Consider the following 26,300-nt stretch of genomic DNA (forward strand, 5'->3'; position numbering starts at 1 on the left):
TTAATTCTTCTAGGTCTTTGTTAAACATTTCTTGCATCTTCTCCATCTTTGCCTCCATTCTTTTTCCAAGGTCCTGGATCATCTTCACTATCATTATTCTGAATTCTTTTTCTGGAAGGTTGCCTACCTCCACTTCATTTAGTTGTTTTTCTGGGGTTTTATCTTGTTCCTTCATCTGGTACATAGCCCTCTGCCTTTTCATCTTGTCTATCTTTCTGTGAATGTGGTTTTTGTTCCACAGGCTGCAGGATTGTAGTTCTTCTTGTTTCTGCTGTCTGCCCTCTAGTCTTAATGTTTCTGAGGAATCTCTATACTGGTTTCCATAGTGGCTTCACCAATTTACCTTCCCACCAACAGTGCACGAAGGTTCCTAAGGGGGTCCTTTAAGGGAAGAAGATTCATGTTGACAGTTGTCAACAATCTCCTTCTCCATCCCCTCCCCTTCTCCCTTCCCCCCTCCCCCCCTTCCCCTTTCCTCCTCTTTGCTCTTTTTCTCTTCTCTTGAGTCTCTCTTCTCCCTTCTCTTCTCTTTGGGCCACTTCCTGAGCATACGGTTTCAGATAGTGGGTAGTCACAGAATCTGCACAGCCAATTTTGAAATTTGGTCACCTTGAACTAGTACATCAGAAAGATTTTTGATCTTCAAACATCAGAAACTCCTGTGTTGGTGGCATCATAAAATTTGGGTTCTGCTGTGGCAGGGAGCTCAGGGCATTAGCATTCCATACTGTTCTTCCAGGACTGTGGTCAAATATGTAGTAACAGTGGTGACTAACATCTGTCTAGTGCTTGATAAAGTACATCTATATGTCCTAATCTCATTTAATACACACAGCAACTTTGTGTTTGGGTACTATTCTTTTCTCAGTTTTACAGAGATGTTAAATAATTGCTTAATATCACACCTTTGCTAACAATGGGGCTGGAACCCTGGTCTCCTGACTATAATACGTTTTTTTTTTTTTTCAATACAGCACGTGCTCAGTGCTTATGGAGTAATACTGAGCAAAAGTGTCCAGAGTCGCGTGTGTGGTGACAATTTTCAAGGAACAGACATCTTAGGAAAGAGTTCCCCACAGAGACTTATAACCAGTATACCCCATAAACGCCCTTAAGGTAGGCGTGGCACTTGGAGAGGTTATTAACCACTCGGCTGTTTTGGGGGGTAATGGCTGGGGTATGTGTGTCTCAGTTTTCACTTGGTCGTTAATAATCTTGAATGGTTAGAAGTAAAGTAAGGCTTGGATACCATCGGGTAATGCATTGGTAGTAAGAAACACAACTTTAATTAACTGTACCAGCAGATTTACTAAATCAGAAAGCCACAGCTTATATGAGGTGGCAGAAAACATTTTGTCCTGGTGAACCTGATGGAAGGAGGGTTGATTCTTGGAAGGGTAACAGATGTTATCAGTGACAAGGGTATCTTAGCTCTTTCCACAAATGTGCACCATTTCTTATTCTTAGATTTTGCAGGGGGATGAAACTCATGGCATATATTTGGGCTGTACAACCTGTTGAATGCAGAGCCTCCTATACTGATGCTTGGAGAAAGACTGTCAGGTCTTTAGCATGAATTCTGGGACTAACTCTGGCCGACACCAAATCCTCTACATGCCTGAAGGAATCATCTCAATCACAGGTCTCAGGTGGAGGCTGTAGTTTTCAGCTGCTTGCTCAAGAGTAGATTTATACCATCTGCTGTTGTTTGCGTCTTTAAAAAAACCCGTAACACTGTCTTTGTCACAGGAATAGTGGTAAATAGAAAGAAGACAAGCTGGCCTTCAAGAATAGGTCATTACCAGGAAAAATTACTTCAGAAGGATGGGATCTTAAGTTGTTTCAGCCAATCAAAAGGAAGAAAATAATAACAGGAAAGAAGGAGATCATAATAAAAAGTAACTGCGGGAAAACCTGTTTTTAAATTACTTCAGAATAAACCTAAAGCAACTGGAAAGGAGGGTAATAATAATCGGAAATAACATTAAATGGTACTCCGCCCAGCAACCAGAAGGTCCTCTTGTCCCGGAGCCGCAGCTGGGGCCTCAGCCTCCCCTCCCCCCCTGCACGTCCACTGTCATCAACGCCTCTTCAGTTGCTCCTTCAGCAGCCAGAACATCTTTTCATCGAAACCCCAGTTCCCACGCCCCTTCTGCGCTTAAGCCGTGGGTGTGCCAGGAAGGTATCGTTCTGTGTTCCTTGGCTGTAGCGGTTCTCCCACCTCACATCCACGGCAGCTGCATCTGTGGTTGGGTACCTGCCATGTGCTTAGGACCAGCCCTTTGTATCGATTATCCCACTTACTCAGTGGGCTGAGTACTGTTGTTCGCTAGTATGGAATTGTTTTCAGGTATCCAAGTTCTCTGAATTGTTATTGGCTCTGAGCAGTGCTGATGGCACTATGTGTTCCTCCTGCAGTTGGTTTGGGTACAGCCCTCAGTACCTTCTTAATGGAAGGGGTTTCGTATTTAATATTTAGAATTCACTGGGACACTGGATCCATAGCCTACAAACGGCATTTTATATTTAATGTCGATACTTCGGGCATTTTTTTTTTTAATAAATGAGGATTTCCTTTTTTTTTTTTTTTCACCAAAGCCTAGCACTAAGAAACACTCCAGTTCAGGATGCTTTCATTTCCCTATGTATTCTGGATACTTCCTTAGTTAGCAAGGTGTCCATTATGTGCAACATGGACAATTTTATCTTTATTTTTATTTTTTTTTAACATCTTTATTGGAGTATAATTGCTTTGCACTGGTGTGTTAGTTTCTGTTGTATAACAAAGTGAATCAGCTATATGTATACATACATCCCCACATCTCCTCCCTCTTGCGTCTCCCTCCCACCCTCCCTATCCCACCCCTCTAGGCAGTCACAAAGCACCGAGCTGATCTCCCTGTGCAATGCACCTGCTTCCCACTAGCTATCTATTTTACATTTGGTAGTGTATATATGTCCATGCCACTCTCTCACTTCGAACATGGACAATTTTCACTAAAAAGTATCCAGACATAGATTTCATTAAGGTCTTCATTAACATATAATAAAAAGTATAGTCAGTATTTTAAATTTGTTTTACCTCACACTGGAGACCTAGTATGTTCTTATAAGGAATAGAACTAATAAGTTCTCTTGTTTGCTTTTTGTGGCTTCAGACGATTTCATGAATGAGTCAGTTAATATCAACAAACCCACTGTGGACCAAAAAGACCTTTTTTATTCCTAGAAGCTCAACATCTTAGAAAAAATTTTTACTCTTGTATTCAAGACTAGATTTTTTTTTTTTAAAGAGACATAATTAGGCCATTCAAAGATCCTGTTAAGTACAGGTTAAACTTCAGTCAAATAGCACTACTGGAATGAAATCAATAAACAGATGTTGCTTTTCCCTGAAACAAACAGAGATGACCTTTGGAAACCTGCTACATGGGTTGTTCTGGCAAAAGAAACAAGCTGGTGACTAAGTGAGAGGCACATTCAGAGCTTCCCACACACTGTTCAACACACAATGCAGCACTTCTGATTAGTAGGAAGGAGAAAGGAAGACGGAAGGCCAGAAGGCCTGAGAGCTGTCAGGTGGACCCACCAACAGATGCACCTCAGAGGAGAAGGGGCTCCCGAGTGTCCCGTCACTCACGCACATTAGAATTATCACAGAGGCGCAAAATCTAAACTTCAATTCAAATCGCTGCTTTGAAGCCTGGGTTAATCAGTTGTCTTCCCCTTGCTGGCTAGAAAAGCCTCCTGTTTGCTCAGTTTACACAGTTTATCTCACCACGAGTCATAGATTTTCATTTGTTCTCTACACATAAAAAGTATTTTAAGAATGTCAGATGACTGCTCTCTTCTGGGTTTTCCACTTTCCTCCTTTCAAAGTGGCCATTATTGCTTGTGGGGTAGGGGAAGGAGTTGGAAACCAAATTGTTAAACCAACAGAATGCTTTGTTGTCAGTGGCACAATCTTGGACACATTTAACGCTGATAATTTAAGGAAAAAAAATCTTAATCTTCAGATGAATATATTTTTGATTCTTATTCATATTATTGCTGCTATGCAACCCCCACACATACCAAGTTCTGCTTACTACAGGCCCTGACGAGTTACCCATGTCCTTGACAAGAGCTCTAGTTCTCACTGATGAGCTTCTGACAAACAGTGGAACAACGCAACAATTGGGAACTTAAATCTGTGCCTCACAAAGCAAACCGGCAAACAAACTTACCAATGTTTTAATCACAGTTTAAGAAGATGACAGACTTTTATTTTGGCAACAATCTAGCACTTGAGAAATATTGCCGATGGTTTGTAAGAGAACAAATTTGTTGGACCAAAGAGACAGGGAAAGTCTTCAAACAACTATAACTGCTCTTGTATTTTCACCCTTTTGGAATGTTTTAAGGAATAGAATTTTAAAAAATGTAGTTTACACATTGCATAAAGCACTCCTTTATCCTATGACACTCTTAATAGGGTACACGTTTCATCGACTGTTTTATAGATTCTTTACACTGTAAAGACAATTTTTGCTTTGATGGAAAACTATGTGTTGTTTAGAGTACACTTTTCCAGGTTCTCAGTTCCTGCTTTTATGGGGTGGGCTCTGCACCTTTCAGGCCTTTGAGCTACTTTAGGACTACATAAGTTGTAGCAGCAACGCAAAATAATTCTTGTCTATAGACGTGTAGGTACATTCTGCCTGGTGTGGGTTCCTCTGACTTTCCTCTTTCACTGTGGAAGAAGCCAGGTGTGCCTCTGCTTGCACATTCATTTGAATACTTAAAAGTTTAAATAAAATCTTTAGGATATGTTTATTTTCTACCTGTATGAGACTCATGATTTTACTTTCATTTGTTTGGAAAACTATCCTTTCACAACAATATAAAGGAAAAAGAGGTTTACGAGTGGAAAGTTTTGAAATTCAGGGTCTATAGTCTCTGATCTCACAGATGGTCACCACTCTTCTCTTCTTCCTTTTTTGTACCATAATTTTACTTTTCTTTCATTCAGCTAGTATTCCTTTTTTCTTTTCTTTTTTTTAAAACCTCAGATAAACTTTTTGATGAGCGGCAAAACAATGCAACCATTTGCACTTTAAAGCTGTGCTCCACAAAGTTAAAACGAACAAGCCCACGAACATTTTAATCACGGTTAAAAAATTACTTGTCTTTATTTTGGCAACAGTCTAGCATGCAAGAAATACTACTGATGATTTGTAAGAGAACGTAACTTTGTTGCACTTAACAGGGGAAACTCTTTAGATAATTATAAGTGCTGTATATTTTCACTTAACTCCCTTTTGGAAGTTCATAGTTTTATTGAGACCACTCATGGGAATCACTACACTACATTCAAAGGAAACATCTCACAACATCCAATAAATAAAACCAGATTCTTATACTCACCGTGCCCCACCAGAGTGCATCCGCGTATGTAGAAAATTCCTTATTGGCATCCTTTTCCACCAGATAGACAAGGAAAGACGAAAAAATCAGAACCAAAAATCCTATGTACCAAGCGGTGATTAATTCCTAGATATAAAAGGAATGAGAGATTTTTAGAGGTGAAAGATCTTTGAAAAAGGAAAAAAAAAAAAAATCTAAGCATGATTCCACGTGTTTGACTACTGCTTGGATATTTATGATGACTTTCACATGATCCACTACACCTTGTGTCCCCCATTGCTTTAACCAATTACTGAAAAGATCAAGCTTGCTTTGGACGGGTTTAGTCACTATGACGGCAGCCAGGGAGGAAGTTAAGAACAGCCCGCCCGCACCTGGGCGGGGCCCCCACCTTGCTGTGCGCGTAGACCACGGAGCCCAGCAGCTTCCAGGTGCCGCCGCGCCTGTCCATGCGCACCATGCGCAGGATCTGCAGGAAGCGCAGGCTGCGCAGCGCCGACGTGGCGAAGATGTTACCCTGAGTTTTGGCAGAAACTACTGCTATGGAGGCGATGAGGACGATGGTATCTGAAAGAAACAGGGTGAAGCAGCCGTAAGTAGCACGACCAGGAGGTTTTCGTTTCCAAAACAGGATTTCAGAAAGGGTCCCTATGACCTGTTTGGGGCCCAGGGAACTGCTCGGGAGCCCCAGGCCGGCGCGCGCCCCGCGGGCTCTGGGATCGCCGAGGAGTGGAAGGCGGAGGGCGTGGCCTCCTGCGCCTGCTGCCCCGGGTCTGATCCTCGGCCGTTCTCTGCTTTAGCCACGCAGGTTTGCACCGCTCGCCGTTTAGCCTTCAAAGGCCTGGACACCGCCTTCGGAAGGTCCGGTGCTCCGGGGGGCTTCGGGCTGGCGCAGCGTCCCCACGGCAGTCCTGGCGGCACGGGTGCTCCTGCCTGCAGGAAGGGGCTTCTGCCTCTGCCTCTGCCCCAGCACCGCGGCCTGCTGGCTGATGCCACAGAGGGTGCACAGCCTGTCCAGATGCGAAAGGGCTACTTCGCATAATCATGTCTCCCGTTTCCTTGCCGAAGAAGCTGGTAGCTCCTTTCTGCAGAAAGTTCACTTGTGTTGTGGAGCCTGGCCCTTTACAGCCTCTTAGACAAAGGCCCCAGCTGAGCGGCTGCTCTAAGCGCTCTGCTCTGCGTGCATGCTCTGTACCGCACCAGTCAGTTCTGGGTGAGTTCTGTACACAAGTTAATTAACATTGCATTTGTTACAACAGAGTAGGTGATCATACACACCACGCACTGCATGGGAATGGATATTTAATGTTTGACATATTGACGTTTGGCTTAAATCACATCTGCCCTTTTGTCAGCTAAAAAGAGAAAAAGAGCAGCTAAGGAGAGCATAGAAAAGATGAATGACTTAATCGCTCCAAGGGTAAATATCTGAGTGAGGGCAGGTAGGCTTTGAAGTGGGAGAGGAGAAGTGGGATGAATGGCTTCCAGTGGAGATTCTACAGCAGGTTAGCTTGACCTCATCATCCTCAGTAAGATGTCCTTCCTGCTCCGAGCGGGCTGTGTGCGACCAGGTGGCCACACTCCAAAGAAGAGCTCCACCTCAGGGGGCTGCAGTTACTGACGTTCCTGGGAGCCTCAGGGTTAACTGCCATGTGAGTGTGTATTCTTTGTCCAGCCAGTCGTTCCTGCCTTCAGGAAGGCCTGGCCCCTTGTGTGCACTAGGAGCACCCTCAGAGTCACTCTCCTGGTGCCCTTTCGGGTCAGGACTTGGAGAGGGTCAGGGGTTGGCAGGACGTGGGTCAGCCAAAGGGATTCCTCCAATCGGATCCGCACGCTGTGGGAGCTTGAGGCTGGGTGCACAGCCAGCCACAGATGCATCCTTTTTTCTCGCTCCAGAGCTGTGGAGATGAGAAGGAACTACGTACGCTGATACGGACATCAAAGACATTAAGCGACTCAAGTCAGTTGCAAAGCAGTATGTACAATGTACTCTTACTTAATAAAACATATATTATACACCTAGAAAAGATATGCGAGAATATACACAGAATATTACTATTAATTCTCTCTAGGGTAGAGAGTTGTGGTGAGTATGTGGGTAAAGGGACTTAGCACTTTCTAAGTTATTAATTTTGGTAATGTTGGAGTTTTATAACAATGACAATGTCTTTTGAAATCAGGAAAAAACTTTTAAAAAGAGTTAAATGTGAAAACATCTCTTGGCTTTCATCATCTGGAGGGACTTACTTCCAAGACAAGTGGTCTACAGACGAAGAGACATTCCTTATATGGCCCTGATGGATATGCATTTTGCTTCTTTTCCTCATGGCAGTCCTGCTTCCTCACAAGTGTACAAAGGAAAGAAAAAGGCACAGTACCCTACTGACCATGTTAAAATATTAGAAATAACTGAAATAAGTAAATGACCAGTATGGGTGCAGAAAGCACAGACTTAAAATTTACTTCGTGCCAGGCACTTTCTTTCGTTCTAGGTTTTTTACAAATGTTATATTATTTTAATCCTTATAACACCCGTGTTGGTTAGGTATTCTACAGATGAAAAAAGCGAGACGCAAAAAACATATATTGTACTAGTTTTAAAAAATCAGCTATAGACCTGTTACACTACAGCACAGAAAGTATGCTATAAAGTCAGTTCATTAGACAAAACCTAGAAAAAGTAAAAGGAACCCTGTAGGTTTGAGGCAATTTCAAAAATTATGCACACAGTGAATCATAATCTAAAGGTTTTAAGTCACAAAATGTGTAAAGGTAACCACAGATTAGATTTAATGCCCTCATTTTAATTCAGATCAGAAAGTCAGAGTTCAGTGAAATGAAGTCATAAATGAGCAACCAAATGGCACACGATGAATGCACCCACAAAAGTGTTTCTTGTTGGATTACAGTCATCCACTGGAATTTTGCTGTCAGTACCACCGAGATATTTCCCAGGTTAGTATTTTAGAAGTTATGAGTACTCTTGACTTTCATTTTTATTTATGTATTTATTATTTTTGTAGACCATTACTTAGCAGAATGGAGGTTCCACAAGGTTGGATACTTGTATCCGAAGTATCTAGGACAGTGCCTGAAACATGGTAGGCACTCAGTAATGTTTATAGAATAAAATTAGGTTAATAAACATTTAAAAGTAGCTTGAGCTTTGTTCTCTTACCACATCAGTGGCTTAATAACTGGAACATCAATCTAAAATACCTGTAAGTTAATCAAACCAGCACAGAATTCTACAGCAATATACTAATTCACAGCCGTCAGCCACTGATGTTTATAAAAAGCAAGTCTCCCTAAGATTTACCTTTTATGACAGTGGGCAGCCGTGGTCTTTAAAGATGGCATCATAGGAGACCCCTGAACCGCCGCCCTCCCACAGACACACCAAATGAACAGCTACACACGCAGTGATTCCCTCTGCAGGAAATCCAGAAACTAGCCAAGGGGCCTCTACGCACTGGGAGAATGAGAAAACGCTCACATCAAAACGGCAGCAGAGGCTGAGACGCACTCGCCGTCAACCCCCGTCCTAGCACACAGCAGGGACCTCCAACTCCCAGCTTTTCCCTGTGAGTCTACGGGTTTGAACCCCATTTTTAGCACCCCAACTTTTAAGACTCCCACCAGAGGGATGGCCCTCCCCAAACACCTAGCTCTGAAAGCCGTGGGCTTGCATCCGTGAGCCCCACATACTACAGCAAACACAGAAGCAGGTATTAGCGGGCGCGAGCACTGGGCCTCGGCTCACCCACCGCCTGTGTCCGGGCAGAAACGCCCGTCTCCCCGCCCCTTCCCGAGAGGGTTCTATTTGCGTCTCCCCGCCCCTTCCCGAGAGGGTTGTATTTGCGTATTTTAAAAGCTGCCGCCTGCCACTCAGGCCTCTAATTTTTAGCATCCAACTAGGGAGTGACTGCAGCTCTCTCCCGAGACCACAGAAGCCGGTGGACGCCTCCCCTGGCCTCTCCCCCTGGCCTGCTCCAGTTTGCCAGTATCTCCCTCAGGAAGCTTTTATACACATCTGGTGCCCCAGCTTTTGAGGCTGCTGCTTGACAGAAGAACCCCTGGATCACCTGGCTCTGACAGCCAGTGGGGCTTTCATTCAGGAGTCCCACAGGCCTGTAGCAAAGAAAGAAGTTCGTAATGGGTTCCGGACCCCACAGCCCCCTCCCCCACTCCATGGCTGTACAACTGGGCCCAGTACAGAGGGGACAGGTGAAATGCCCACCTCCCAGTTTCTCCTTGGATGGGGCCTAATGGCACACTTTCCCCACTGCTGCCTGAGGGTCCAGCTTCCAACTGGCCTGTATCTAGGAGCTGACTGTGGCTCTCCCCCTGGGACACTGATCAGTGTGGCCACACGTTCAACCACCGGGAGCCACTGAGAACAGGGAAAGTGATTAGACAATCACATAGGTTTTAGAGACAACCAGAAGCCGAGGCTAGGCTGACTGATGATGTTCATCTCCCACACAAGATCAGCCTGTCCAGACTGGGGTAGGTGGCTGTTTATCTAACACACAGAAACCCACACAAAGAGTCAAGGAAAATGAAGAAACAAAATAATATGTTCCAAACAAAAGAACACGATAAACTACCAGAAATAGATCTTAATGAAACAGACAACCTAGAAGAAGTAGTTAAATTACTAGAAACATACAACCTACCAAGGCTAAATCAGGAAGAAACAGGAAAGTGGAACAGACCAATTACTAATAAAGAGATAGAATCAGTAATCAAAAACCTCCTAACAAACAAAAAAGTCCAGGACCAGAAGGCTTCACTGGTGAATTACACCAACATTTAAAGAATAAGTACCAATCCTTCTCAAATCCTTCCATAAAAAGAACAGAAGAGGAGGAAACACTTCCAAACTCATTTTATGAGGTCAGCATTACCCTGATATCAAAACCAGATAAGGACACCACAAGAAAATAAAAGTACATATGCCTGATGAATGTAGATGTAAAAGTCCTTAATGAAATCCTAGCAAACTGAATTCAACAGTACATTAAAAGGATCATACACCATGATCAAGTAGGATTTATTCCAGGGATGCAAGGATGGTTGAACATCTGCAAATCAATCAGTGTGAAACACCACATTAACAAAAGGAAGGATAAAAATTATACGATCATCTCAATAGATGTAGAAAAAGCATTTGACAAAATACACACACTTTCAGATAACAACTCTCAACAAAGTGGATATAGAGGGAATGCACCTCAACGTAATAAACAAGCCCATAGGTAACATCATACTCAGTGGTAAAAAACTTAAAACTTTCCCTTTAAGATCAGGAACAAATTAAAGATGCCCACTCTTGCCAGTTTTATTCACCTTAGTATTGGAAGTCCTAGCCAGAGCAATTAGGCAAGAAAGAGAAATAAAAGTCATCCAAATCAGAAAGGAAGACGTAAAACTGTCACTATTTGCAGATGACATATTATATATAGAAAACCCTAAAGACTCCACCAAAAAACTGTTGGAAATAATAAATGAATTAAGCAAAGTTGCAGGACACAAAATAAATATTCAAAAATCAGTTGTGTTTCTATATACTAACAACAATCTATCAGAAAGAGATATTAAGGAAAAAATCCCATTTACAATAGCATCAAAAAGAATAAAATATTTAGGAAGGAGTTTGATCAAGGAGGTGAAAGATCTGCTCAGTGAAAACTATAAAACATTGATGAAAGAAAGTGAAGAAGACACTGATAAATGGAAAGATATTCTATGCTGATGGATTGGAAGAATTTGTATTGTTAAAATGTCCATACTACCCAAAGCAATCTACAGATTCAGTGCAATCTCTATCAGATTCCAGTGCTGTTTTTCACAGAAATAGAACAAACAGTTCTAAGCTCATATGGAATCACAAAGACTCTGAATAGCCAAAACAATCTTGAGAAGGAAGAACAAAACTAGAAACATCACACATTCTCATTTCAAATTATATTACAAAATTATAGTAATCAAAACAGTATGATATTGGCATAAAAACAGACACATAGGTCAATGGAACAGAATAGAGAGCCCAGAAATAAACCCACACATATATGGTGAATTAATTAATGACAAAGGAGCCAAGAATATACAATGGGGAAAGGACAGTCTCTTCAATAAACGGTGTTGGGAAAACTGGACAGTCACATGCAAAAGAATGAAACTGGACCACTATCTTACACCGCTCACAATAATTAACTCAAAATGGATTAAAGACAAATGTAACACCTGAAACTATAAAACTCCTAGAAGAACATGGGGGTAAGCTTCTTGACATTTGCCTTGGCAATGATTTTTTGGATTTGACACCAAAAGCAAAGGCAAGAAAAGCAAAAATTAACAAGTGAAACTATAGCAAACTGAAAAGCTTCTGTACAGCAAAGGAAACCATCAACGAAATGAAAAGGCAATGAAAGAGAAAATATTTTCAAATCACATAGCTGATAAGGAGTTAATATCCAAAATATATAAATAATGAATACAATTCAATAGTAAAAAAGAAAAAAAGAAAAAAAACCCCAAACAATCAAATTAAAAATCGGGCAGTGGATCTGAATAGACATTTTCCCAAAGACGACATACAAATGGCTAACGTGTATTCAAAAGGTGCTCAATATCACTAATCATCAGGGAATGCAAATCAAAACCTCATACCTGTTAAAATGCTGTATCAAGAAGGCAGGAGATAAGTGTTGGTGAGGATGTGGAGAAAAGGGAACCCTCTTGCACTGTTGCTGGGAATGTAAATTTCCACTATGGAAATTAGTATGGAGGATCCTCCAAAAATTAAAAATAGAACTATCACAGGACCCAGCAATCCTATTTCTGGGTGTATATCCAAAGATAATTAAAACAGGATCTTGAAAGATATCTGCACATCCGTGTTCACTGCAGCATTATTCTCAATAGCCAAGATATGGAAACAACCTAAGTGTCCATCAATGAATGGATGAATGGATAAAGATCTATCTATCTATCTACCTACCTATCTATCTATCGAAATATTGTTCATCCACGAGAAAGAAGGAAATCCTAATGTCTGCAAAAACATGGATGGACCTCGAGGGCATTAAGCTAAGTGAAATAAGCCAGACAGAGAAAGACAGATACTGTATGTCACTCATATGTGGAATCTAAAAAAGTAAAACTCATAGAAACAGAGACTAGAATCATGTTTACCAGGGTGTAGGGGGTGGGGAGAAATGGGGAGATGTTGGTGAAAGATTGTAAACTTCCAGTTATAAGACGAATAAGTTCTGGGGAACCTAATGTACAGCATGGTGATTATAGTTAATAATACTGTATTATATATTTGAAAGTTGCTAAGAGAGTGAATCTTAAATATTTTCACCACAAAAAAGAAATGGTAATTATGCGATGTGATGGAGTTGTTATCTCACAATCATTTTGCAGCATATAAGTGTATCAAATCGATAGATTGTACACAAACTTACACCATGTTTTTGTCAAGTACATTTCAATAAAGCTGGGGAAAAATTGGGTAGAACAGCTTAAGCTGCACAATTAGTTATTTGTCCAAAATGTTTTTTGCAACATAGGAGCATTTGTCTTAAGTGAAGACAGCACCTTTTAGTACAATGTAGGAATTACAGGTAGCCCTCAAGGCTCATTGGCTTCAGATTCATTTGTTCATCTGTTCGTGTATGAAGAAGTTAATTGAGGGTCAAGCATTGTATTAGACACTTGCATTAGAAATGAATATTCATTCATCCATCTGATCATCAGTCTATTGCAAATGTTTATCAAGTCCCTACTGTGTACCAGGCATTGTGCCAAATGCTTTATGTGCACCAGTGGTTGTCAGTGGGGATAATTTTGCCTCCCAGGGGCATTTGCAACGTCTGGAGTCATAGCTGGTTGTCATAACTGGGAAGGGGGTTGCTGCTGGCATCTAGTGGTAGAGGCCAGGGTTGCTTCAAAACATCCTACAATGCCGGGAACAGCCCTCTGAAAAAAGAATTACCAGTCCCCAGTGTAAGTAGTGCCAAGACTGGGAAACCCTGAGGTCTATCATTTCATTTAGTCCTCCCAACAGCCCTATGAAGGAGATAGTATCATTCCTATCTCCTCCTTACAAATGAAGAACTGAGGCTTGTGGGGGTCAACTAGCCAAGCACAACTCCTACAAGCGGCTGAGCTGGCCCTTGCCTGACTCCAAAGCTGTGCCCTTAAGAGTCATGGTGCCCCATTCCTTGGATAAGGAAAATCTAGAGTGATGTGGGTTGGGGGATAGTGGTGGCGGGGAGGGTGAAAGGGGTAGGCTGCAGAAGCACGTGGAAACTAAACCAAGAATAAATTGTTACGATAAAGCATTCAGGAAAGAAAGAAGCGCAGGGAGAATAAAGCAGAAATAAAATGGCACTAAAACAGATGGTACCTTTATGGATACATCCAGAGACAGTGGGGTTAGACAAAGAAATAGAACTGCTAATAAACATGGAGGAGCTCCAAGTTGCATGAAAAAAAAAAAAAAGTGTAATCTGGAGCTCTTAAATGCCCCTCCCAACGGAAACAGAGGGGACCAAGTCAGGAAGCAGTGAAGAAATAGTTACTGATTACAGGCAGCCCATTAGAGATGTGGAATATAGGCTTATAAGGTATTAGGAAGTAGGCTCACATATCCACTGAGTCACTTAGAATGATTTATGGATGAATTCTTGAGACTTGAGGAGACTGCAAAGATTTGAATGAAGTAAATACTGTAGTGATATTTAAGACACGTAGGGAGTGTATGAGTTTATTATTAGACCCCTCTGGAACTTTGCTCCAGGATTAGTCAGCAAAATCAATACAAACTGATCACCCCGGATGCTGAGTAAAAGGGATTAGTCACTGAAATACTGAAAAGCCCTCATTATAAGGTGGATTCACATCCAAGGTTACCCTATCGCAGACCTAAGATTGGGTTAAAGCAGGGTCAATTGTACATCTGAACTCAGTGGGCTGTGTTTTGTTGCTAAAATTACGTGACACAATGCATCTATCAGAAAGTATATTTTAGTATGCTTGGCCTAATTTAAAATCACAAAGGGAAGAACTAAATCACATAGATTAAGCAAAGCATAGTTGAACACTTTTATACTAGTAATTGCTAGGGGAGAGAAGTTTTCTAGAGGTGAACCACAAAGGGGGTACATCTTGACATCTAGAAACTGTCTGGAGATTTTAGGTTTTAAGAAGTTTTGTAAATTATGTTAGAGTCTCAGAAAGATTCCCCTAATAGCTAACATAAATTTCCCTCTTGCACTTTAAGGTCATTTCATCTTGTTGCCTCTGGGCAAAACAGAAGTGCAACAATTACTACATTCCTGGTGAATCTACCCTCTCCCACCATCATTTTTGTTCTAATTCCTTGAGCTCTTTTCAGTGACCTCACTATAAGCTAAAATTTGGATAATTTTAATGAAATATCTGTTTTAAAATTATAAAAGTAATAGCTGCTATAAAATATCAAAACCTTAGACATATGTATAAGAAGTAAATTTATTTAATTGTCTAATTCTTTACTAAGGAGCTGTAAGTTACTTTAAGTTTTGCTATTAAAATGATGCTGAAATGAATAGCCTTGTACACAAGTTTTTGTAGGTATTCTCTTTAAGGATACATTCCTAGAGACTGGATTGCTGGGTTGAAGGCTGGCACGTTTTGAGTTTTGATATCAAAGTGCCCTCCAAATGATGGTACCAATGATCACTAACAATGTATGAAAGTATTTCTCTCTCCTTGCTAATAAAAAGCAATGCTAATAAAATAACGATAGTAATAATAATAGCTAAAATTTACTGTTTACTGTGTAATACTGTTCTAAGCATTTTCAAGAATTACGTGGATTATTATAAACTTGTAATCTTTGCCAATATGATAGACAAAACATCACTTTTTTTTTTTTTACAGATTCATGTCATGAAGAAGTCATAGAAGGCACGTCATCAAGAAGGCCTTTGCCCAAGATTATAAAACTACTTTCCTAGATTCTATCTGGTGTATTTAGCTGCTCATTCAGTTAACATATGTACTCTGTTTGGCACGTTCTTTGTGGCAACGGTAGCTAGCTGTCCTCCACAGATGCAGGCTTCTCTTCTGAGGTGCAGAACTACCCCCTGGGAAGGGACTGCCTACCAGGGACGTCAGTTCCCAGGTCTGCTCGCCTCTGGGTGGGGGGATGTGACCCGTCCTAGCCAATGGGAGGTGAGTGGAGATGGTGTGTGCCTCTTCCGGGCTGAGGGGAAGCAGATGGCCTTAGGGGCTGTCTTTTCCCGTCTGCCAGCTCATGTGGGCCTTCAGGATGTCCTGAGGGGCCAGATGCTGAAGACGGCGGGGACTTGTCAGCCGGGTCCCGCGTGACTGCATGAGGCAGGGCTTCTACCACACACCCCAGCCCCAGCGAGAAGCACCTTCATTGGACTATCACACAAGGAAGAAATGAACTTCTATTTTGAGAAGTTACTGGAATTTGAGGATTTGTATGTTATAACAATTAGCATTACTCTAACTGAGACATCTTTAACTTTTATGAAATTTATGTTTGTCTCTCTGGTGAAGTAGAGAACTATCTTACTTTTTATCCTATACGCTAGTCAGTTTTTCTGATACCACCTAAATAAAAAGCCTATTCTTTTCCAAATGTTTCCATATACTCATGGAGAGGTCTATTTCTAGATTCTTTCTCTTCTATTGCCTATGCCTCATCAGTATGACACTAGATATTAGATAGGGTAATATCCCTTCAAAGTTACTCCTTAGTAAAAGAAATTACGAATTATTCTAAACCTATTTACTTCTCCAGGTAAATTTCAGAATAAATGCACCAGTTAAAACCCCAGCATCCTGATACAGATTGCACGCTCGATTTTAGGTGAGCATCTTCTCTAGGGCTTCCCTCATCTCACATCCAGGGAGCTGTGTACTTTTGCTGCTTCGGCTCCACGGGATCTCCCCTCTCTCCCTCCTCCCCCTGGCCCTGTGTCCCCCGGCTCAGGGCGAGGCTCCCTCTCTCCCGGCCACGCCACAGACTCCGAACACCTCTTCTCACTCCTGTCTTTGCTTTCTCTAAACTCTGTGTATTCTTTTGCCAGACTAAAATGTTAAAGTGATGACATTACTTCTCTGATCAAAAAAAGTGTTTTTGTTTTTTTTTCCCACTACTTAGAACAAAGATCGAATTCTGCTTCCCAGCTTCAGAGTGCTCTCCAGAATGCTGCTCTGTCTGGAAGGCCCTTCCCCTTCCCCGTGTGGCCACCTCTCAGCTGCTGCCAGGGCTCAGCCCAGGCGCCAACGTGTCACGGACGCTGCCCTCACACACTGGAGCCCGGGGCTCTGGGTGCACTCCCGTCACTCCTACGACCGCTGTCAGTACCATCTGCTTGCCTGCCGGTCTCTCCCAGGAACTGTAAGACACTGAAGGCAAAGCACTTAGTCTTCCTTGTAACCTCAGTGCCTGCTCAGTACCTGCCATAGTAAGATGTTCAATACTGATCTCATGGGTTATTTGCTTACAGTGAGCACAGAAATAGAATAACATTTTATAATTTCAAGGGTCTTAGAAACAATACAGTTAAAGAACCATCATTTTGCGGTTGAGAGGCATGAATATACAAAATATATACAAGTTAAAAATATGTTAAAAAAGACCTTCAAGATGGCGGAGGGGTAAGACGTGGAGATCACCTCCCTCCCCACAAATACATCAGAAATACATCTACATGTGGAACAACCCCTACAGAACACCTACTGAATGCTGGAAGAAGACCTCAGACCTCCCAAAAGGCAAGAAACTCCCCCACGTACCTGGGTAGGGCAAAAGAAAAAAGAAACAACAGAGACAAAAGACTAGGGATGGGACCTGCACCTCTGGGAGGGAGCTGTGAAGGAGGAAAGGTCTCCACACACTAGGAAGGACCTTCGCGGGCGGAGACTGCAGGTGGCGGAGGGGGGGAGCTTCGGAGCCACGGAGGAGAGCGCAGCCACAGGGGTGCGGAGGGCAAAGCGGAGAGATTCCCGCACGGAGGATCGGCGCTGAGCAGCACTCACCAGCCCGAGAGGCCTGTCTGCTCCCCCGCCGGGGCGGGCGGGGCTGGGAGCTGAGGCTCGGGCTTCGGTCGGATCGCAGGGAGAGGACTGGGGCTGGCGGCGTGAACACAGCCTGAAGGGGTTAGCGCGCCACAGCTAGCCGGGAGGGAGTCCGGGAAAAAGTCTGCAGCTGCCGAAGAGGCAAGAGACCATTGTTTCCTGGTGCGCGAGGAGAGGGGATTCAGAGCGCCGCCTAAACGAGCTCCAGAGACGGGCGCGAGCCGCGGATATCAGCGCGGACCCCAGAGACGGGCATGAGACGCTAAGGCTGCTGCTGCCGCCACCAAGAAGCCTGTGTGCGAGCACAGGTCACTCTCCACACCGCCCCTCCCGGGAGCCTGTGCAGGCCACCACCGCCAGGGTCCCACGATCCAGGGACAACTTCCCCGGGAGAACACACGGCGCGCCTCAGGCTGGTGCAACGTCACGCTGGCCTCTGCTGCCGCAGGCTCACCCCGCATCCATACCCCTCCCTCCCCCGGCCTGAGTGAGCCAGAGCCCCCGAAGCAGCTGCTCCTTTAACCTCGTCCTGTCTGAGCGAAGAACAGACGCCCTCAGGCGACCTACACGCAGAGGCAGGGCCAAATCCAAAGCTGAACCCCGGGAGCTGTGCGAACAAAGAAGAGAAAGGGAAATCTCTCCCAGCAGCCTCAGGAGCAGCGGATTAAATCTCCACAGTCAATTTGATGTACCTGCATCTGTGGAATACCTGAAGAGACAACGAACCATCCCAAAATTGAGGCGGTGGACTTTGGGAGTAACTGTAGACTTGGGGTTTGCTTTCTGCCTCTAATTTGTTTCTGGTTTTATGTTTATCTTAGTTTAGTATCTAGAGTTTAATATCATTGGTCGATTTATTGATTTGGTTGCTCTCTTCCTTTTTTTAAAATATATAGATAGATACGTATATTTTTCCTTTCTCTCTCTTTGTCAGGGTGTATGTGTATCTTCTTTGTATGATTTTGTCTGTTTAGCTTTGCTTTTACCATTTGTCCCAGAGTTCTGTCTGTCCTTTTTTTTTTCTTTATTACTTTAAAATTTTTTTATTTTTAATAATTTTTTATTTTAATAACTTTATTTTCCTCCCTTCCTTCCTTCCTTCCTTCCTCCCTCCCTTCTTTCTTTCTTTCTTCCTTTCTTTTTTTCTCCCCTTTCTTCTGAGCCGTGTGGCTGACAGGGTCTTGGTGCTCTGGCCGGGTGTCAGGCCTGTGCCTCTAAGGTGGGAGAGCCGAGTTCAGGACACTGGTCCACCAGAAACCTCCTGGCTCCACTTAATAGCAAATGGAGAAAGCTCTCTCAGAGATCTCCATCTCAACACTAAGACCCAGCTCCACTCAATGATCAGCAAACTCCAGTGTTGGACACCCTATGCCAAACAACTAGCAAGACAGGAACACAACCCCATCCATTAGCAGAGAGGCTGCCTAAAATCATAATAAGGTCACAGACACCCCAAAACACACCACCAGATGCAGTCCTGCCCACCAGAAGGACAAGATGCAGCCTCATCCACCAGAAAGTAGGCACTAGTCCCCTCCACCAGGAAGCCTACACAACCCATTGAACCAACCTTAGCCACTGGGGGCAGACACCAAAAACAACGGGCCTACGAACCTGCAGCCTGTGAAAAGGAGACCCCAAACACAGTAAGTTAAGCAAAATGAGAAGACAGAGAAACACACAGCAGATGAAGAAGCAAGGTAAAAACTCACCAGACCAAACAAGAGAAAATAGGCAGTCTACCTGAAAAAGAATTCAGAGTAATGATAGTAAAGGTGATCCAAAATCTTGAAAATAGAATGGAGAAAATAAACATTTAACAAGGACCTAGAAAAACTAAAGAGCAAACAAACAATGATGAACAACACAATAAATGAAATTAAAAATTCTCTAGTAGGAATCAATAGCAGAATAACTGAGGCAGAAGAACAGATAAGTGACCTGGAAGATAAAAGAGTGGAAATAACTGCCACAGAGCAGAATAAAGAAAAAAGAATGAAAAGAATTGAGGATACTCTTAGAGACATCTGGGACAACATTAAACGCACCATATTCGAATTATAGGGGTCCCAGAAGCAGAAGAGAAAAAGAAAGGGACTGAGAAAACATGTGAAGAGATTACAGTTGGAAACTTCCCTAATATGGGAAAGGAATTAGTTAATCAAGTCCAGGAAGTGCAGAGAGTCCCATACAGGATAAATCCAAGGAGAAACACGCCAAGACACATATTAATCAAACTATCAAAAATTAAATACAAAGAAAAAATATTAAAAGCAGCAAGGGAAAAGAAACAAATGACATACAAGGGAATCCCCATAAGGTTAACAGCTGATCTTTCAGCAGAGACTCTGCAAGCCAGAAGGGAGTGGCAGGACATATTTAAAGTGATGAAAGGGAAAAACCTACAACCAAGATTACTCCACCCAGCAAGGATCTCATTCAGATTCGGCAGAGAAATTAAAACCTTTACAGACAAGCAAAAGCTAAGAGAATTCAGCACCACCAAACGAGCTTAACAACAAATGCTAAAGGAATTTCTCTAGGCAGGAAACACAAGAGAAGGAAAAGACCTACAATAACAAACCCAAAACAATTAAGAAAATGGTAATAGGAACATACATATCGATAACTACCTTAAATATAAATGGATTAAATGCTCCAACAAAAAGACATAGACTGGGTGAATGGATACAAAAACAAGATCCATATATATGCTGTCTACAAGAGACCCACTTCAGACCTAGGGACATATACAGACTGAAAGTGAGGGGATGGAAAAAGATATTCCATGCAAATGGAAATCAAAAGAAAGCTGGAGTAGCAATTCTCGTATCAGACAAAATGGACTTTAAAATAAAGACTATTACAAGAGCAAAAGAAGGGCACTGCATAATGATCAAGGGATCAATCCAAGAAGAAGATATAACAATTGTAAATATTTACGCACCCAACACAGGAGCACCTCAATACATAAGGCACATACTAACAGCCATAAAAGGGGAAATCGACAGTAACACAGTCATAGTAGGGGACTTTAACACCCTACTTTCACCAATGGAGAGATCATCCAAAATGAAAATAAATAAGGAAACACAAGCTTTAAATGATATATTAAACAAGATGGACTTAATTGATATTTATAGGACATTCCATCCAAAAACAACAGAATACACTTTCTTCTCAAGTGTTCATGGAACATTCTCCAGGATAGATCATATCTTGGGTCACAAATCAAGCCTTGGTAAATTTAAGAAAGTTGAAATCGTATCGAGTATCTTTTCCGACCACAACACTATGAGACTAGATATCAATTACAGAAAAAAAATCTGTAAAAAATACAAGCACATGAAGGTTAAACAGTACACTACTAAATAACCAAGAGATCACTGAAGAAATCAAAGAGGAAATCAAATAATACCTAGAAACAAATGATAATGAAAACACGACGACCCAAAATCTATGGGATGCAGCAAAAGCAGTTCTAAGAGGGAAATTTATAGCAATACAATCCTACCTCAAGAAACAAGAAACATCTCAAATAAACAACCTAACCTTACACCTAAAGCAATTAGAGAAAGAAGAACAAAAAAACCCCAAAGTTAGAAGAAGCAAAGAAATCATAAAGATCAGATCAGAAATAAATGAAAAAGAAATGAAGGAAACAATAGCAAAGATCAATAAAAGTAAAAGCTGGTTCTTTGAGAAGATAAACAAAATTGATAAACCATTAGCCAGACTCATCAAGACAAAAAGGGATAAGACTCAAATCAATAGAATTAGAAATGAAAAAGGAGAAGTAACAACTGACACTGCAGAAATACAAAGAATCATGAGAGATTACTATAAGCAACTATATGCCAATACAATGGACAACCTGGAAGAAATAGGACACATTCTTAGAAAAGCACAACCTTCTGAGACTGAACCAGAAAGAAACAGAAAATATAAACAGACCAATCACAAGCACTGATATTGAAACTGTGATTAAAAATCTTCCAACAAACAAAAGCCAAGGACCAGATGGCTTCACAGGCGAATTCCATCAAACATTTAGAGAACAGCTAACACCTATCCTTCTCAAACTCTTCCAAAAGATAGCAGAGGGAGGAACACTCCCAAACTCATTCTACGAGGCCACCATCACCTTGACACCAAAACCAGATGAAGATGTCACAAAGAAAGAAAACTACAGGCCAATATCACTGATGAACATAGATGCAAAAATCCTCAACAAAATACTAGCAAACAGAATCCAAGAGCACACTAAAAGGATCATACACCATGATCAAGTGGGGTTTATCCCAGGAATACAAGGATTCTTCAGTATACACAAGTCAATCAATGTGATAAACCATATTTACAAATTGAAGGAGAAAACCTGTATGATCATCTCAATAGATGCAGAAAAAGCTTTCAACAAAATTCAACACCCATTTATGATAAAAATCCTCCAGAAAGTAGGCATAGAGGGAACTTACCTCAACATAATAAAGGCCATATATGACAAACGCACAGCCAACATCGTTCTCAATGGTGAAAAACTGAAACCATTTTCACTAAGATCAGGAACAAGACAAGGTTGTCCACACTCATCACTATTATTCAACACAGTTTTGGAAGTTTTAGCCACAGCAATCAGAGAAGAAAAGGAAATAAAAGGAATCCAAATAGGAAAAGAAGAATAAAGCTGTCACTGTTTGCAGATGACATGATACTATACATAGAGAATCCTAAAGATGGTACCAGAAAACTACTAGAGGTAATCAATGAATTCAGTAAAGTAGCAGGATACAAAATTAATGCACAGAAATCTCTTGCATTCCTATACACTAATGATGAAAAATCTGAAAGAGAAATTAAGGAAACACTCCCATTTACCACTGCAACAAAAAGAATAAAATACCTAGGAATAAATCTACCTATGGAGACAAAAGACCTGTATGCAGAAAACTATAAGACACTGATGAAAGAAATTAAAGATGATACAAACAGATGGAGAGGTAAACCATGTTCTTGGATTGGAAGAATTAACATTGTGAAAATGACTATACTACCCAAAGCAATCTACAGATTCAATGCAATCCCTATCAAACTACCAGTGGCATATTTCACAGAACTAGACCAAAAAATTTCACAATTTGTATGGAAACACAAAAGACCCCAAATAGCCAAAGCAATCTTGAGAAAGAAAAACGGAGCTGGAGGAATCAGGCTCCTGGACTCCAGACTATACTACAAACCTACAGTAATTATGACAGTATGGTAGTGGCACAAAACAGAAATATAGATCAATGGAACAGGGTAGAAAGCCCAGAGGTAAACCCATGCACATATGGTCACCTTATTTTTGATAAAGCAGTCAAGAATATACAGTGGAGAAAAGACAGCCTCTTCAATAAGTGGTGCCGGGAAAGTGGACGGCTACATGTAAAAGAATGAAATTAGAACACTCCCTAACACCATACACAACAATAAACTCAAAGTGGATTAAAGACCTAAATGTAAGGCCAGACACTATAAAACTCTTAGAGGAAAACATAGGCAGAACACTCCATGACATAAATCACAGCAAGATCCTTTTTGACCCACCTCCTAGAGAAATGGAAATAAAACCAAAAATAAACAAATGGGACCTAATGAAACTCAAAAGCTTTTGCACAGCAAAGGAAAACGTAAATAAAATGAAAAGACAACCCTCAGAATCAGAGAAAATATTTGCAAATGAAGCAACTGACAAAGCATTAATCTCCAAAATTTACAAGCAGCTCATGCAGCTCAATAACAAAAAAGCAAACAACCCAATCCAAAAATGGGCAGAAGACCTAAATAGACATTTCTCCAAAGAAATATACAGATTGCCAACAAACACATGAAAGGATGCTAAACATCACTAATCATTAGAGAAATGCAAATCAAAACTGCAATGAGGTATCACCTCACATCAGTCAGAATGGCCATCATCAGAAAATCTACAAACAATAAATGCTGGAGAGGGTGTGGAGAAAAGGGAACCCTCTTGCACTGTTGGTGGGAATGTAAATTGATACAGCCACTATGGAGAACAGTATGGAGGTTCCTTAAAAAACTAAAAATAGAACTACCATACGACCCAGCAGTCCCACTAGTGGCCATGTACCTTGAGAAAACCATAATTCAAAAAGAGTCATGTACCGCAATGTTCACTGCAGCTCTATTTACAAGAGCCAGAACATGGAAGCAACCTAAGTGTCAATCGACAGATGGATGGATAAAGAAGATGTGGCACATATATACAATGGAATATTACTTAGCCATAAAAAGAAACAAAATTGACTTATTTGTAGTGAGGTGGATGGACCTAGAATCTGTCATACAGAGTGAAGTAAGTCAGAAAGAGAAAAACAAATACCGTATGCTTACACATATATATGGAATCTAAAAAAAAAAAAAAAAAGTTCTGAAGAACCTAGGGGCAGGACAGGAATAAAGATGCAGACGTAGAGAATGGACTTGAGGACACAGGGTGGGGGAAGGGTAAGCTGGGATGAAGTCAGAGAGTGGCATGGATATATATACACTACCACATGTAAAATAGATAGCTAGTGGGAAGCAGCTGCATAGCACAGGGAGATCAGCTCGGTGCTTTGTGACCACATGGAGGGGTGGAATAGGGAGGGTGGGAGGGAGACGCAAGAGGGAGGAAATACGGGGATATCTGTATATTTATAGCTGATTCACTTTGTTATACAGCAGAAACTAACACACCATCGCAAAGCAATTATACTCCAATAAAGATGTTAAAAAAATATGTTAAAAAACCCACATAGATTGAAATGCAAAAAAAAACTTCAAAGAAATATTCACAACACATATGATGATGGACAAAGGATTAACATCATTAATATATAAAAATAAACTAATAAGAAAACATGCTGGTGGAACATTGGACAGAAGGCATAAATATAAATTTAACCCTAAGAAGTAAAAATGGCCAATAAGTATATGGAAAGAAGTTCTTCATAATTTCTAGTTTTGAAATTTAAGATAGTAGCAAGGTACCATTTTAATCTATCAAACTAACAAAGTTTAAAAAACAAATAGTGAATATTGGCAAGGAGGAGGAGAAAAAGTTCTTTCATGAAGATTTTATGTAACAATAAAATGGTTTAATTTTGGGAGGAGGGGCCTTTTGCATCACAGGCCAAAAAAAGTATTAAGTATTTGAAACCTATTATTTAAGTAATTTTACTTCTAGGAATTTAACCTAGTGAAAAAATTGTAGACGTCAATAAAGGTTTGCAGAAGAAGGCTTATTATATTATTATTAAATAATATAAAAATTAGATCTAATTCAAATCTCTAACAAAAATGGATTCATCAAAAACAATCCAGTCCATCTATTCTGGAGCATGGACTATGGAATCCGTCTGCCTGAGTTCCAACCCTGGCTCTGCCTCTTATTAGCTGGGTTACCCGGGTTAAGTTACTGAACCTCTCTGTGCTTCTATTTCTTCATCTGTAAAATGAGAATCATAAAAGTGTCTCTATCATAGAGATGTTGTGATAGCTAAATAAGTTAACACATTCGAAAGATCTTAGTACAGTGCTAGCCCGTAATAAATTTTATCTAATTTATTATCATTAGTAGTAGTATTATCATGGATAATACCACTCCAATACATCATTATATAGAGAACGGCTTACACAGCAGGATTCAAAGGTTGATACCAACTTCGCCCCCAAAGAATTATGTGTTGTTACAGTACATATAAAACTAAATACTATAAGTACCTATGCTGCATGCTAACAGTGACTCTCTTTGGGTGGTGGGATTATGTGTAAAGTTTAGTTTCTTTATGCACATCTCTTTTGTCCAAATGATCTATAATAAGCCTGTGTTCCTTTTGTAATGAGAAAAGGGAGCATTATTATTTACTTAAAATAAGAAGCTATGGCCCAGGAAGGCTAGCACATTGGCCAGGGAAGTTTATCGAGTCAGTGGTGGGAAGGAGAAGGGAAAAGGCATTTACTGAGTGTCCCTGGTGTATGGGGCTGTGCCAGGGGCTCAGCACACAGGCTCTATTCCAGCCCTTCTCCATAACGGCCCTCTGAGGAGGCACAGGGCCGTGAGTGTGGGCCTAGAGAGACAGAGCCCAGGTCCTCCTAGTTCTGCCCTCTCCTGGCTGTGGAACCTCAGGCCTCCTCATCTAGATGAGTCTTGGAGTGCTCTCCTGTAAGTAGGGGACAGAACCATTCCTCCCAGGGCTGTTGTGAGGATTCAGTGACATAATACACAGAAAGCCCTTAGGCTGCCTCACTGTGCCTGTCATGATGTTAACATCTCTGCTTAAAAAAATATTTTATACACACACACACACACTTTTACAGATCAGTAAATTGATACCAAGGAATTTCAGGAATCTTATCCAAGGTCTTAGTAAATGGGGCCAAGAATCAAGTCCATATCTGCCTGGTTCTAAAGTGCTTTCATTTTACTCCATACTTCTTTTCTGATAACCTTTCTTTTGTAAAAAGACCAGTAAACAGGGATGTAGGCAAGTCTTACATGCTTAAATATAAAACTCCACGGAGTAAAGGATTATTAAGGACAGGGAATACGACTACTTGCAAATGGTCCACATTCAGGGAAATTTAGCAGAAATCTTACAATTACCTAATTTTTATATTTTAGGTTGTCCCAATGGGATGCAACCTGTGACAGTGTAGTGGTCAGCCTGTCTTGTCTATGTGGGACCATTTCTGCATGAATTTGTAAATTTTCAGTGTACCACGTATGTCATGTG

At 41.3% G+C, this 26,300-nt stretch overlaps 1 protein-coding gene across 5 annotated transcripts in view; it reads right to left on the minus strand.

Moving 5' to 3' along the window:
- KCNQ5 (potassium voltage-gated channel subfamily Q member 5) overlaps positions 1-26,300 on the minus strand; it is a 571,236-nt gene that overhangs the window by 100,034 nt on the left and 444,902 nt on the right. For all 5 annotated transcript variants that reach the window (XM_036872164.1, XM_036872162.1, XM_036872165.1 and 2 more), the window contains exons 4-5: positions 5,798-5,973; positions 5,407-5,532 (exon numbers count right to left, since the gene is read on the minus strand). In XM_036872164.1, coding sequence (XP_036728059.1) covers positions 5,407-5,532; positions 5,798-5,973 — 302 coding nt within the window. The remainder of the gene's footprint in view (positions 1-5,406; positions 5,533-5,797; positions 5,974-26,300) is intronic.

The sequence above is a fragment of the Balaenoptera musculus genome, chromosome 12 (genome assembly GCF_009873245.2).
Source record: "Balaenoptera musculus isolate JJ_BM4_2016_0621 chromosome 12, mBalMus1.pri.v3, whole genome shotgun sequence".
Taxonomy (NCBI): domain Eukaryota; kingdom Metazoa; phylum Chordata; class Mammalia; order Artiodactyla; family Balaenopteridae; genus Balaenoptera; species Balaenoptera musculus.